This window comes from Setaria viridis, chromosome 6 (genome assembly GCF_005286985.2).
Source record: "Setaria viridis chromosome 6, Setaria_viridis_v4.0, whole genome shotgun sequence".
Taxonomy (NCBI): domain Eukaryota; kingdom Viridiplantae; phylum Streptophyta; class Magnoliopsida; order Poales; family Poaceae; genus Setaria; species Setaria viridis.
The window spans coordinates 25,157,484-25,172,861 of record NC_048268.2 but is presented as its reverse complement, the minus strand read 5'-3'; the positions used below and the strand labels follow the sequence as shown (position 1 = coordinate 25,172,861).

The following is a 15,378-nucleotide window of genomic DNA, read 5'->3' as shown; positions in this document are numbered from 1 at the left end:
ACTATGTTTCACAAGTCATGGACATGGAGATGTTGAACTAATAATGTGGACACATGTGGAGACATGTGCTGGGACTGACCCAACACGAGAAGTAGTTCTCTCTTTAAACAACATATACGCTTTGTCCTTAGACCTGAAATTGTCGCATGTATTCTAGATGTGGATCGACCTACTTAGGAGCTATCAAACACTACGCCGTAACAGGGAAGTTATAAAGGTAGTTTTTAGGTTTGTCAAGAAGCATGCTATGAGACATGGTCAATCAAGATGGGATTTGCCCCTCTCTGATTGAGAGTGATATCTCTGGGCCCCTCGAGTGATCAGATCCGAAAATGCATGGCCATGCTACGTACGGTTAAGAGTTAACCTACAAAGGGATTCCGAATCACAGGACTGAGAAAGAGCGGTCGGCTTGAAGCTAGACCAAATATCGTGAGGCAAAGGGAATAGCATGTATATTATGTTGTGATGGTTCGTCTGATATGATCTTCGTGTGCGTATAGGAGTTGGCACGTCTTGCTAGAGGCCGCTACCGACTATTGGGCCGAGTAGGAGTACTCGGGCCATGTCTATACGTATCCGAACTTATAGGGTCACACACTTAAGGGGCTGGAAGCCCAATTCGGATCTGATCCGAGTTGGATTAGGTTTAGAAGTACTAATGGGCCTCGGATCCAGAGGCCCGTCAGGAACCTCTATAAATAGAGGGGTGGGGGCGCCCTAGGGTTTACACCTTTTTGGCGAAACACACCTGCCGCGCCTCCCACGCCCTCGCCTGTTGCAACTCGTGGATCTAGCAGTCCGGCTTGCGACGCTTCCTCCCTGCACGTGTGGATACCTTGGAGGTGTTGCGCCTGCAGCACTTGGACGAGCCGCCGACGAGCCGTCGACGAGCCACGACAAGCCAACGACGAGCCGCGGTACCGGAGGCGATCTTGCTGCACGTGGACGAGCTGCTGAGGAGCTGCTGGACGTGATCGACTATGTACGACTACGTTGATCGACTACATACGACTACGTGATCGTCTTCACTGCATCGACGCATATCTACATCTTCCGCACCAGTAGTGCGTCGAGTGGTAATCCCGTGATCCTTATACGACAGTTCTTCTTGGTTATACGCGGTAGAATATCAGAATTGCGATAGTGTAGCCTACCTCGTATTCCAACAATAATATATATTCTCTATTCACTGTACAAAAAGTTTTGTAGTCCAATCAAAACTAGACCATTTCTAGTCCCTCCCGGTCATCCTTGTACGCATCCAAAGGTGACCTGTATACTAGTCCAAATATATGCGTGTCCATATCCTAAAAATGTGTTGCACGTTTCTAGTCTGGACAAATACTGGTAAGAGATCACAAGTGGAAATAATTAATCATGGATTCGACATGCAAGCTAGTGTGCCATGTGTCCAGCTGAATGGCTCGCGTGACATTGAAGTAGGTAGTCATATGGAAACATAGAAGAGTTTGTAAATAGTATGACCTCTGTACAAATGCATTCAAGCACCCACATTCCTAGTATCTTGTCTGTTGACTCTCAGCTAGTCATCTTGAATAGTGAAACATTCTTGGAATTCAAAATATTTTTTTTGTTACATTTCTCTTTTGCCTCCTTTAGTAATGCGTTATGCAACCGGTACCCAAGACCGAGGCTTTTAGTCTCCATTTTGATATATAGCACTGGTTGCAGCATCCAATACTGAAGGGGATTTCCCAATTGGTGCTAAAGGTGCATTCTATAGTAGTGGAGGGAAGACTCTGATGATTTAGTGTCAGAAGGAACAAGCTCAGCTGTCGTCGCTGGTCGAGGAGAAGGCCGCATTAGTAACCAGAAATGGCTCCAACTTAGCGACCACCGACTATTTGTTGGTGGCCACAATTATATTTATTCATTTATTATAATATTTTTAAGAAATATTTTCAAGGAATAATCTTGGTGTATTGTATTATACTTTAACCATACATGTAATTGTATGTCTAACTATGATTTTGTTCATCCAACATTTTGTGCTAATTGCTATCACCTAAATTAAATGGATATCCAAGTAGAATTTTGAACTCGCATTCAACCACATGTGGATCCGAATTTGCATTTGACTAAAAACCTGCTAAAAGGTGCTATCCAAATCTGATTCCCTGTGAATCCAATCCGATTCCGTCTTACGCATGACCTCATTTTACGTGAACAGTCTACCTCGGAAAGCAGAGTACATTGCACCAAGGGTTTCAGAGTATGAGGTTGATAAATTCTTGAAATATTTCAACTATGTATAACAAATCATTGTGCGCAGGCCGCCCAGCAAATTATTACAAGTTCCCTGTAGCTCTCAACAAGTCTCTTGAATATAGTCCTGCTCATATTAGTGTAGCTCAATTAGCTTTCAACTGAATACAGAGATCACATGTCCGTCATCAATTTCTCCTTGGTCTGCTCCATGGATAAAATTATCAGATTTGCCTTTGTGATGAATATACGTGTCACTAGATTTGTGTTATCCATGTATGTGTCCCTCTTCTTGGCGTATCCAAGGCAAGACATGCAAGTCTCTATGACATGTTTGTCTCTTGCCATTCTTTCTGGCAATGCTCATGTATTTTCTGAAGAAAACAGATCACTTGAGACATGCATGCAAATAGGCACGGGGTATTCTTCTGCATATATGCTGTCACTACTCCCAAGATGGTGTGGTCCATGTATCTGTATCTCTTCTTGGCGGTTCCACGGCAACCTAGGGTAAGTCGTGTATCACGTCCTGCCTCCTTGGTCTGTCTCTCCATGACATGTTTGCAGTGATGTGGTCCACGAAATATCTTATCCACTTACTTTTTTCTTTACGTAATGAGATGAATTAATAATTTGCAAAAATTAGTTCAACAGCTTCACCGAGAATGTACAGATAATTTCAAGTTGTTGATCAATATATGATTACTACTCTATATTTCAAATATTAGATCCAACATTTTGTAAAGAGTATTTTAGCATTCTATGCAAGGACAATAAAACAAATAATTGTGCACAGGCGGCCCAGCAAATTATGTCAAGTTCCCTGTAGCTGTCATGTCTGTTGAAGATAGGCCTGCCCATATTATAGTGCCTCAATTAGCTCTCAAGTGAAAACAAAGACCACAATTTGACCATGGATAAACTGACCAGCTTTGCTTGTGTGATGAATATACGTTTCACCATATTGGTGTGATCCATGTATCTGTCGCTCTTATTGGCGTATCCAGGGCAATCTTGGCAGGCCGTGTATCACGTTTGCTCTACCTCCTTGCTAGCTTGGTCAGCCTCTTTCATTATTTGTGGCAATACTCATGGATTTTATGGGGAAGAAAACAGATCACTACAGACAAGCTAACAGGTTCCGGGTATTCTTGTGCGTGCTGTCACTACTCGCTTGATGGTGGTCCATGTATCCGTCTCTCTTCTTGATGTTTTCATGGTACGGCGTAGGTATATTATTTATAGCGATTCTGGAAGCTCTAAAGTGGCTAAATTAATGTTTGTTGTAACTAGGTGCTCAAGGCATGGTAATGGTAACTAAGTGTTCATGTACAGTAAAATCCAATGTTTTTAATGCGGTTACCCAAACCTTGACCCCTGTCTTTGTTCTAAACACACATTTGGTTCTAGTAATTCAATGTGTTTAGTCCTCAACCGGTGCATTCGGACTCTTCCACATGCGTATGTGCTTATTGTAACTAATATTTTTATGATATATGGTAAACTATGTTATTAACATGTAGTCATGGGATGCTTTAAAATGGCAGCAACAGCACCTTGTAGAGCTTGCATCACTATGTAAGAAACCCACATTAGCGATGGCTCTAAAGCTCAATACTGATGGTAGATTTTTGCGTTACTAAATTATCATAACTAATGCTACAACATTAGTGACGCATTATAATTACCCTTCACCAATGACTCTCACGGTGACATGTTTTTTTAAAACACGTCACCAATGATTTGCCATTGAGATAACGCGTTTTAACACGTCACCAATGTCAAGTCATTGATAACATGTTTTGCTAAAACACGTCACTATAGCACACTTTATGTAGCAAGTAGCTGGTGAAGCTCAAAATTGGCTTCACTGGCTTTTTCTGTCCCCTAGTTCATTTTGTGTTCATGTAGACCTATTTGGAATACAGGAATGGAAAAAAATGCATGAAAGAGCAACGCATGTAGAAAACAGACGAAAGGAAAAAAAAACATAGGAAATGTTACAAGGTGGTGCTTGTATTGGTGGAATAAAAACGGAGGAACCAGCTGGTATTGTTGAAAAGAATAGAACATTTCTACAGCCACCGTATGTTTAAGTCGTGAATGATAGGTTGGCCCAAAGAACTGGCCTGGTCGAGAACCTGCAAAAATAGCGACACTACGGGAAACAGTAAAGTTGCCGAGTGTTTTCTATTTGCCGAGTGCTTTATCTCGGGCACTCGGCAAAGGAATATACAGTGATGGCAAGGGAGGTTCACGGGCCAGACTTCGATTCAAGCTCTGAGGATATTGATGGAGAAATCGTGATGAGGGTGGGAGGAGGCAAGAAGCATGGCCGATATTGGATTGGCGACGGCGTAATCAACACGGCCTCTACTGCCACTCTCTCCCAGATCCAAGCAAGGAGCACGGACTCGAGCCCGGCGATACGGCTACGACCAACCATTGGACAGTTCCAGATGGAGGCTCTCCAGGTTCTTTCTCTTCCATTCATTGTTCGTTGGTTGCTATACTTTAGCTTTGCATTGTAACATTGCAATGAAATATTGTAGGCCCAGGTGGAAGCAGCAAGGAAGCAACAAGAGGAGATGGCGGCGAGGATGGAGCAGATGGTTCAGCGGAGGTTAGAGGCCGAGCGGCAGAGGATGGAGGAAGAAAATCGGATGAGGATGGACCAGATGTTCCAGTACATGCAGAATTTTGCTTCGAGCATGGGTCAATCTTTGCCACCGCCATCGATGCTGTTCCCTCCGCCTCAGCCACCCACAACTACTCCTGTGAGTCATTTGACACATTGTGCTTAAGATTGAATACTTTAATTTTGACAACTTTAGATGTTAGCTCAGAATGTCCTATCCTATGTGCAGAATCAATCGGCGGCTTCGAATAATGAAGACCAAGATTTGTCGCAGTGGTCTCCTTGGCCTCCATGGATTTAGACATTGCATTTGTGACTTGAACTTGGATGAAACTTAGTTGTGACTTGAACTTGGATTTATGGCTTGTTTCATGCTTACTTTGGATTATGTCTGTGATATTTATGAATAATGCTTGTAATGGTGATTGTGAATTATGCCTGTGATTGTTTATTATAAATGCCTATGATGATGTCTATTGTGAATTGAGAGGGGTCCGTTATACATGACAAAACGGGTAAAAAGGGGGGTACTATCCACTTTGCTGAGTGTTTTGGCTTTAACCCTCGGCAAAGGGGGCAGTGTTACACGCATATTTGCCAGAGTGATTTCCCCATCGAGATCAGTGGTCAAGCCCAAGTTGGTGAAAGGGATGAGGGCTTTGCCAGCCATGGTGGTAAGCAGGGATTTCCGGTGCGGATCTTGGTGAGTTTGATGGAGATGAGAGTGGAGTGAATGGGGAGAGGAGGTGGTTGAGATTTTAAAAAAGGGACTCCTCTCCTGCAATGTTAAACCCAACGGGACGCTGAGGGAGGGGTCAAGGAACGTTGGAGGAGCATCTGCGCGAAGGCTGGGAGGGAGCGGCGCTCATACTGGTTCGGCCGAACCCTTCTGGGCTTCGTCGGGCCTCCCGTTGCTCGTGTGCGTGCATGCAGCAGAGAGGGAAGCAGAGAGAGTGGGCCCAACCACTATATGTGCCGGAACTTTGGTAAAAGCTAGGATAGAGCTAGGGTCAATGACATTAACCTTTGCTTAATTTCAGTTGTGGCTAATTAATCTAGGCTTGGTTTATTTTTAGACCATCATCATCAGTGGCGGACCCAGGATTTCAGAGTAGGGTATGCCCATTGCAAAAAATTATTTAGACGAACGACATAAAAAGTTCACAAGGGAATCTACCTGCGTGTCTTCATAGCCCTTTCCCACATTGATTTCAGATCAATATTTTTTGACTTCTTCATTTTTGACTGCCTACAAGGAACCAAATGTCATTTTTGACTTCATGTCAACCGTATGCATCTATAGCAATTGGCAAAACATCTATTTTGACACATCTATTTTTGCAACCGTGTGCATCATATCAACAGATTGAGAGATTGAGCAGTCGATTTCGATTACCTCACGGTGGGGGGCAGCAGGCAGTCCTGGTGTTGGGGGGCGGCGCTGGGGAGGGGCCGAGGCCTTATGGGGGGAGGGTAGTCGCCTGGTGGGGCTGCGCCAGCACTGGCGTGCCGCGAGCGCCGAGAGCCAAGAGGCTGCCACGTCGCGCGGGACCGTGGGTGGACCTGCCGGTGGAGGCCTAATAGGGTCTGGCGGCAGCGAGCGGCGGGATCTCACCGCGGGGGCTGGGGGGCACGGCGCATTTTGCCATCATCATAATGGGTTCATCCAAAAATGTTCTCTTGCACCTTCATTGCATTCCATTCATGCTTTGCATATGGTTGGCTTGGTTGTTCTTTACGCTTTATGATGAATGATTTCATATCCATGTTAGTTCTTCATATGGGAATTTTCCATTTGCAATCTTGTGTAAAGATGGTGTTCAAACTTGCTTGCAGACCGTCATCATTCAGTTTAATAAACCTTGCTAGCTATTCATCTTGTTTTCATGCTGCATTGGTTGGTTTATAAACTTTGCAATGCGCTTTCTTTTTCTTGTGCTATAAAGAATTACTGATCTTGGGATAGACATGGTGTTTTGACCTTGGTTCATTAATCTCTATAGCTATGGAGAAATTCAGCAACTTAGTTGTAAACATGGTGCTTAGATCTATGTGTAAATATTATCTTTGCTTATATGCCTTCCACTCATATGCATATACGCATTGCACTCACGTACACCCATTAGGTTTTTATCTTTCTTTTTACTAGACTAATTATACCACAAGTTAAGAATCTTAGGATGTGGTGTTCGTTTGTTGGCAATTGTTTCTACTCCTAATCATCACCCTAGGTGTAGTATGTGCACTTGAATTGTTTTGCAAGCATAAAGAAGATGCTCTCACAAATAAAAAGAAGATAAATACAAGGGATATGATTCGATGGAAATCATATTTGGAGGCAATAAAATTCCAATCACCATAGCACCTCCAATCTTCTCCCGAGACGAAGTTCTATGGTAACTAAGGTGTGACCAAAGAAAAAAAGCCAACCAGATCATCAACATGAAGCACACCTCATTAGAACCTTCCAATTCTGCAATGTCTTGTTCCGCACTATCATAAACGTCATGCTCGTGCTCCTCATCGTCATTGCCATCACTGGACATGTTGAGGTACATGTCCACCTAGCTACCCTCACCCTTGATGTAGGTTCTTGCAACGTTTGAGCCACTACCGCCAGCAATAATCTGCTCCATTATATACCTTTCATCCTCTTTGGCTCCCATCTTAACTAATAATACAATTAGTTATACACACATGTAACCATAGAAACATTAAATTAAAAATTGTCTCAAGTAGTACAATAAATGTATATACATGAAACCATACAACAACCATGAAATAAAAGAAATTTATACAAAACTTGTCCTAATTGCCCGTACAATAAACATATACACGTAATTATACATCAACCCTTGTCTTGTAGAAAAAGAAAATCGGCTATCTACTAAATATACACATTATTGAAATATACACATGAAACCATACATTAAATTATAAATATATATATATGGAATTCATATATACAATAAAACTTGTACAATTTATTATATGAAACTTACATGAAATTAAACATTAAAAATTCACGCAATTATACAACATGCACCCCTCTCTCTCGTGACGAGGGTGGCCGGCCAGGCAGGCGAGGGGGCTAGGCGCAAGGGCGCCGGCGGGGGGTCACGGGGGAGGCGAGGTGGTGGGGATGACGGGAGGCACGGCCAGCCGGGTTGCAGGGGTGGCTAGGTGGGTCCCCTTTTTCGTTTTCTAATGTCAATCACTGTTAGCTCTAGTGCCGTTGTTGAAGGGGATACCCATCACCGCCAACCTTTCACCAACGATGCCCAAAACTGGCAGTGACGACATTTTTGGGTTTGACACTGATAGTTCTTTCTGTAGTAGTGTACAACACATTTTTTAAAATTGGTTCATTTTATTCAAATACTTCCTCCGTCCAGAAATATAAGGCATTCTAGATATTTTAGGACATATTAACAGGAGAAGCAAAAGACGCATGTATCCCTGAGTTAATAGTAGTTGCAGATAATAAGGAACTTATTTGTAGTAATAATCCACCAATCAGTCACCCTGGCGACCAGCCCAAGGTGGTGGAGCTGGTGGTGCAGTAGCAGTGGTGGCACAGAGCAGGGAAGCGGTGCGACACGGTTGCACACGCGTGGTGGCCGGCGGCGGCCGCACGCATGGGGTAGCGGCCCTGGAGCGGTGGCGCGCACCCGAGGTGGTGGCACGGTTCTTGGCCAGCCGCAAGTGAAGGAGGCTGAGAAGCGATGCGAGAAGGCACACCGGCGACCCTTTTGCGTGGATGCGAAGGCGAGGTTTATGCTTGTGGTGGCCATCGATCGTGAAGAACAGGCGGAGGGAGATTTGTGCTGGCAGGAGCCGCCGCTCTGTTGGGATTGAGATGGGTGACAAGACACTAGTTGGGTCTGCAGCTGCACATGGTTCAGAGGTAGCGGCAGGAGAGACGCTGGAGGCTTGTAGAGGAATGGATGCGGTGCGGCGATCATGCGTTGGGAAGCACGATGGCGACCTACTTAGGAGGGGCTCCCTATTCTTCCCCTTCCTTCCCTTCTCTTCTTTTTTCTTCTACCTAAAAATTTATGGAGGGGCTAAGGGGGGCTCCATTGTTCGAGCGGCGGTAGGAAGATTGGAGCTCTACCCGCCCCACCCCTTGATCCACCCCTGTCGATAAAGACTTTGCTGGTCTTGTTGCGCCAAGTCATAATTGATGAGGCAACCCCATCGCCCCTATCTTCTCGATGGTCCATTATTGCAATCATCGTCCTGCAGAATTATCTTATGGCATGTGCATTCAAAGTGCCTGGTCTGATCCTCAACCGGTGCATTGGGACTCTTCCGACGTGCGTATGCTCTTATTTTAACTAATATTTTATGGTATATGGTAAACTAAAGAATTTGTAGTTATTTGGGATGCTCTAAAATGTCTAAGTGTTTAATTTTTTTGTAACTACGTGCTTATAGCTTGGTCGTGGGTTGGAATCCCACAAACCATGCACGCGCATATTACTCATGATGCGTGTGTGCGCGAGCCTCCCGGCTGTTTTTCTTTAATTTTTTGGGTGCAAAAAAAGTTACTACCTATTGGTGTTACCAACTGGTAGTAGAGGAGCACTTTTAGTACCAGTTATTTGACCCGATTCTAGAGAACTCCCTTTAGTACCGACGTAGTGGTACTGATTGCCAAACCGATACTAAAGGGGGTTGGAAATCAGTACTAAAGATTGTTTCTGCAGCAGTGATATATCAGGAGCGCTGCAGATTCTTCGAGTTGTTGCCTTAAGAGAACGCGGGTTTTGCTGTCTAACCTCTAGAAGATATGAAGCTATACATCGCAAGACAAAGAAACAGTCCAACCTGATACAGACAGCAAAATCAGAGCACAAAGCGGCTCAAACAAGCTTGGTGCTACATGCATACTAGAGTGTTGGGCCACACGAAAGACGGGATTTAACAGAGCAGCAAAAGGAATTGAAATTTATACTGCCTCAAAATATGTTGGAGATACGTGTTAAATTCTACCAGATATAAACATGAGGCATATTACGTAAGTCATTGCTACTGCTATGTAACCCAATTCTAGATTCAAATAGCTAGGCGTAACCATTACATATGCATGTAAACGGTATGTAAAAATAGCATATGCAAAATAGACGTAACCGTACAAAACATCATGTAACCCATAATAATAAGTATGTAACAATTCTAGATCTTGTGTAACCTACAACTCTGTAAGAAACCAATCTAGGACTTACAGATTAGTGCTCCGTCCTTGTGTAGACTTGCTGCAGGGTTACGTGTTGCAGTGCAGATCGAAGATGAGGCAGCGCAGAACATAGTCGATCGAATCGAGCGGTTGCGTAGTTGCGCTACCCAAAAACTTTATTGTTGTCCCTCGTGCAGGCTTCCTGACGGCAATAGCTCGGAGATACCGCTCACCCTCCTCCTCGGTGCACGCCAAGGAGAAGAGCCGGCGAGATCCAGCAGCTCAGTACCATAGCACACTTCACCAGATGGAAAAGGGAGATGGGAAGGAATTCGTGGGTCTCTCACATGTACATGTGTGTTCCTGGACGTCTCCAGAACTTCTTATAGAGAAGATGGTAGCCCTCTGCTAACCGTTTCCCCTACAAAATTGCCCCACTAATTGGCAGTAGTAACCGCCCTATTAACTCAGGATTAAGGTATTGACTGCGTGCTTATCACCTCCAATGACCGTTGTCAAAAGATTACACGCCTACGGCAAAAAGGTTATATCAACTTGACTTGGCAGCACGCTACGTCGCAAGTTTCAAGTCACGCGGTTGGTTACGCGAAAAGAACGCAAATATGCGTGCGTGCGTGCGTTGTGTAACCAAGCCCCCTTCTCTCCTTCAGTTACGTATTTAGAGAAGTGAGAGAGCTCTCCTATTTAAGTTGGCTTCGACCAACTCAAACTAGCAGCATGGGACTATAGAATGCCACTGAACTCTTGCTTTGGGATTCCTTAAAAGATATATATTTATACATTTTGCTTTCAGGATTTTAGGTAACTAGATTTAACATTTAGACTAAATGTTAACTAGATTTATATAGTATATATATACTATAGAGTATCTTCATATTCTGCTTGGGTAACTATATTTAATATTTGTACATTAACATTTGTATGTGCAAATGTTAAATTTAGTTACCCAAAATCCTGAAAGCAATCTAGATTAAGCGATTCAACTTCCATCAAGTCCTTGAATTCACATTACACATGCTTCGAGAAGCCGATAAGTTATTTCTGTCTTGAAATAATTATTTTAATCGGTTAATTTTCAAGCCGGCTAGCATATAAGAATATATGTGCTAGTGGGGAGTAACACCGGTACATTTAAGCAAGGGTGTTGGTATACAAAAGTACCGGTACGTTTACTTGACCATTCGTGTTGGTTGTCTTCACCGTGCTAGCAATAATGTATGCCTACGATAAGCTGAAAGGGAACTCACAGCAGTAGTCAATTTATACCGAGTATTTAACAATCTTGTACTTATTTGCAAAGGGTCATAGCAAAGGGTCATAGGATAAGATGTATTTATTGGCCAACAAGATGGTACCATACAACAGTAGTCATGCAAAGCACCATATCGAAAGAAGGTAACATCATGATAACCCCTTTGAAACTAGAAGGAAATAAACACAAAACAGATGGCACACTGGCTGGGATATGATACCCAGTTATTGAACAAAACACAAAGGGCAGGTAGCATGGAGTAGTATCTGGAGATGAACACACGTCTGAGTGTGTGGCATCAAGATCACCGACCTTATTGGAATATAAAGAGAGACACAAACAAAAACGTACTACACAAGGCAGCTTTAAGTGGATACGATATCCAATTATTTAGCACAAGGACGATCCAGTTGGATGCATTTGCTTAAGCAACCACGGTGGCAGCGCCAACGTGCACGTTGCAGAAGCTAGAGCAGGCTTGGTCGCAACTCTCAACGGCATCGTTCGCCTCTTCATTTCCCAGAGCTGATAAAATTATATATATATATAAATATATTAGATTATAGGATTCTAGCTGCCGCTAATTAATGATTATTGTTTTCTCCGTCTGAGCAAAAGGTGCTTACCAGCGTTGATGTTGTTGCACACAGACGACGCACACCCCAACTTGCAGAAGTTAAGCACATTAACTTCCTCTTCAATGCAAAACCAATACGTTTCATCAGATGGAAAATACATTAACGACTCAAAACACGAAGAAATCAAGTGAGATAAATTTATTATTTACCAGTGTCCGGGTCAAGGGTGAGGTGGTCGTTAGGGGGCTTGCATTTGTCCCCGCTGATAATTTTGCAGCCTGACAGTTTTGCACACGTTGGACGGGATGTACCCGTGATACGGCAGGCATTGTAGATATTTCTTGCAGTAATGGATGGGCAGCAGCTCTTAGCTTCCACTTGTATCTGCCCTATAACTAGACACAGTAAGAGAACAGCGAGGATTAAGTTCTTCATACCATTGCCGGCTAGTGCCATGTTCTTCATCATACTATGATTGTGTCTTGGCCAGGGAGAGAAGCTCGTGTGTAGTCAGGATTAATTGTGAGCACAACAAGAGCTAGCATGGCATCTATTTATAGGCTAGGGACTGGACGAGCAGAGTAGATTATTTGCAGCGTCCGTACTTGTTTACCGTGGGCCAGACATTTCATGCGTGCCCTTGTGCACATACCAAACGAATAGCATTATTAAATACTATGTACTGTGTGGTGCCACAACCATAGGTTAAGGACCTGCTTGGTTTCACATGCTTATGCATAAGCAACTTAAAATAAGCAAATAAGTTGCTTATGAAACCAATCACTCTTGCTTATGAGGTTGCTTATTATAAGCAAATAAGCAACTCTTGGGCTGCTTATGGTTGCTCATGGGGACTAAAAGGTGCACTTTACACCTCCTGCCCTCATTCAATGCACCCTACCCCCCCTCTCTCTCCCCCCCTCCCCTGTCACCACTCACCAGCTCCCCTTCCTCCGCGCCACCCGCCGCCGCCGGCCTCCGCACCACCTGCCGCCGCTCCCACCCGCCGCTCCCGCCCGCCGCCCGCCTCCGCACAGACCCGTCGGATTTACAAGAGCGGCCGCATCGAGCGCCCGCTCGTGCCGCCGCCGGTCGGGCCCAGCCTGGACGCCGCCACGGGCGTCGACTCCAGGGACGTCGACCTCGGCTCCTGCTCCGTCCGCCTCTACCTGCCACCCCAGGCCGCGGCCGCGGCCGCCGACGGCAAGACGAAGCTGCCCGTGGTGGTGTACGTCCACGGCGGCGGCTTCGTGGCGGAGTCCGCGACGTCGCCGCACTACCATCGCTTCCTCAACGCGCTCGCCGCCGCGCGCCCGACGCTCGGCATCTCCGTCGAGTACCGCCTCGCGCCCGAGCACCCGCTCCCGGTGGGCTACGACGACTGCCTCGCCGCGCCCTAGCACCTGGCGTGCGAGCGCGTGCTGGTGTGCGCCGCCGCTCCCGCCCCACCGCCGCCCTGGCCAGCTGCTGCTGCTCCCTGCCCGCCGTCGGCCCCCGGGATCGGACGTGTGCAGGAAGAAGAAGGGTGGGGAGGCAAATTGGAGGGGTAGCAACACATGGGGCAAATTTGACAATGTCCAACTCATTCAATGCTCATAAGCAAGGGTATCCAAACAGTTTAGACTAAAAATAAGCAACTTCAAATAAGCAACTTTAAGCAACTTTAAGTTGCTTATAATAAGCAACTCAAACCAAACAGGCCCTAAGCATTTAGGTCATGGCACATCAGAGTTTGTCCAAACAGTATAATAACCTCCATGCATGTCCATATCGTGAAAATGTGTTGCACGTGCTTGCAAGAGATGAACAGAGGGCATAGTTAATCCTGGATTAGAAATACAAGTGGGCCATTTAATTTATCTTGATCGAAAGGCCCGCATTTCGTTGGACTTGTATTCGTAGGGTTATATATAAAAGTGAATGGAAAGGATATTGTGACCCTGTATGGATGCATTGATGCTCCCAATCTTACTAGCTTGTCTATTATATCTCAGCTAGTCAGCTTAACTAATGACTGCTCATGAGATTTTCACCGCAAGGTAAAATAAATTTCCACACAACCCTCCAGGGATTAGTACACTAGGGATTCCATGATTGTTGATAGGGATTGCATGACAATGAAGATTGTCATGTGGCATATGTCAATATTAATCCTGATGGTCCCTTCCTTGTATCCATTAGTCCCTCCCGGTCATCCTTGTACGCATCCAAAGGTGACCTGTATACTAGTCCAAATATATGCGTGTCCATATCCTAAAAATGTGTTGCACGTTTCTAGTCTGGACAAATACTGGTAAGAGATCACAAGTGCAAATAATTAATCATGGATTCGACATGCAAGCTAGTGTGCCATGTGTCCAGCTGAATGGCTCGCGTGACATTGAAGTAGGTAGTCATATGGAAACATAGAAGAGTTTGTAAATAGTATGACCTCTGTACAAATGCATTCAAGCACCCACATTCCTAGTATCTTGTCTGTTGACTCTCAGCTAGTCATCTTGAATAGTGAAACATTCTTGGAATTCAAAATATTTTTTTTGTTACATTTCTCTTTTGCCTCCTTTAGTAATGCGTTATGCAACCGGTACCCAAGACCGAGGCTTTTAGTCTCCATTTTGATATATAGCACTGGTTGCAGCATCCAATACTGAAGGGGATTTCCCAATTGGTGCTAAAGGTGCATTCTATAGTAGTGGAGGGAAGACTCTGATGATTTAGTGTCAGAAGGAACAAGCTCAGCTGTCGTCGCTGGTCGAGGAGAAGGCCGCATTAGTAACCAGAAATGGCTCCAACTTAGCGACCACCGACTATTTGTTGGTGGCCACAATTATATTTATTCATTTATTATAATATTTTTAAGAAATATTTTCAAGGAATAATCTTGGTGTATTGTATTATACTTTAACCATACATGTAATTGTATGTCTAACTATGATTTTGTTCATCCAACATTTTGTGCTAATTGCTATCACCTAAATTAAATGGATATCCAAGTAGAATTTTGAACTCGCATTCAACCACATGTGGATCCGAATTTGCATTTGACTAAAAACCTGCTAAAAGGTGCTATCCAAATCTGATTCCCTGTGAATCCAATCCGATTCCGTCTTACGCATGACCTCATTTTACGTGAACAGTCTACCTCGGAAAGCAGAGTACATTGCACCAAGGGTTTCAGAGTATGAGGTTGATAAATTCTTGAAATATTTCAACTATGTATAACAAATCATTGTGCGCAGGCCGCCCAGCAAATTATTACAAGTTCCCTGTAGCTCTCAACAAGTCTCTTGAATATAGTCCTGCTCATATTAGTGTAGCTCAATTAGCTTTCAACTGAATACAGAGATCACATGTCCGTCATCAATTTCTCCTTGGTCTGCTCCATGGATAAAATTATCAGATTTGCCTTTGTGATGAATATACGTGTCACTAGATTTGTGTTATCCATGTATGTGTCCCTCTTCTTGGCGTATCCAAG

General features: G+C 44.3%; 2 protein-coding genes and 1 long non-coding RNA gene across 3 annotated transcripts; 2 read left to right on the top strand and 1 right to left on the bottom strand.

Annotated features, from left to right (window-relative positions):
* Positions 1–748: 748 nt before the first annotated feature.
* On the top strand, positions 749–5,292 carry LOC140223151 (uncharacterized). Its single transcript, XM_072294676.1, has 3 exons — positions 749–4,703; positions 4,782–5,006; positions 5,097–5,292. Exons 1-3 carry the CDS (start codon positions 4,470–4,472, stop codon positions 5,166–5,168), a joined length of 531 nt encoding a protein of 176 aa, XP_072150777.1. The 5' UTR covers positions 749–4,469; the 3' UTR covers positions 5,169–5,292.
* Positions 5,293–7,168: 1,876 nt separating this feature from the next.
* On the bottom strand, positions 7,169–11,750 carry LOC140223061 (uncharacterized). Its single transcript, XR_011898482.1, has 2 exons — positions 10,099–11,750; positions 7,169–7,538 (listed from the first exon to the last, which is right to left on the bottom strand). It is a non-coding gene; the product is annotated as an uncharacterized lncRNA (long non-coding RNA).
* Positions 11,751–12,901: 1,151 nt separating this feature from the next.
* On the top strand, positions 12,902–13,843 carry LOC117861835 (probable carboxylesterase 13; the record flags this gene model as incomplete). Its single annotated transcript, XM_034745367.2, has 1 exon — positions 12,902–13,843. A coding segment is annotated over one exon (399 nt), but the record flags the coding sequence as incomplete, so codon positions are not given.
* Positions 13,844–15,378: the final 1,535 nt, after the last annotated feature.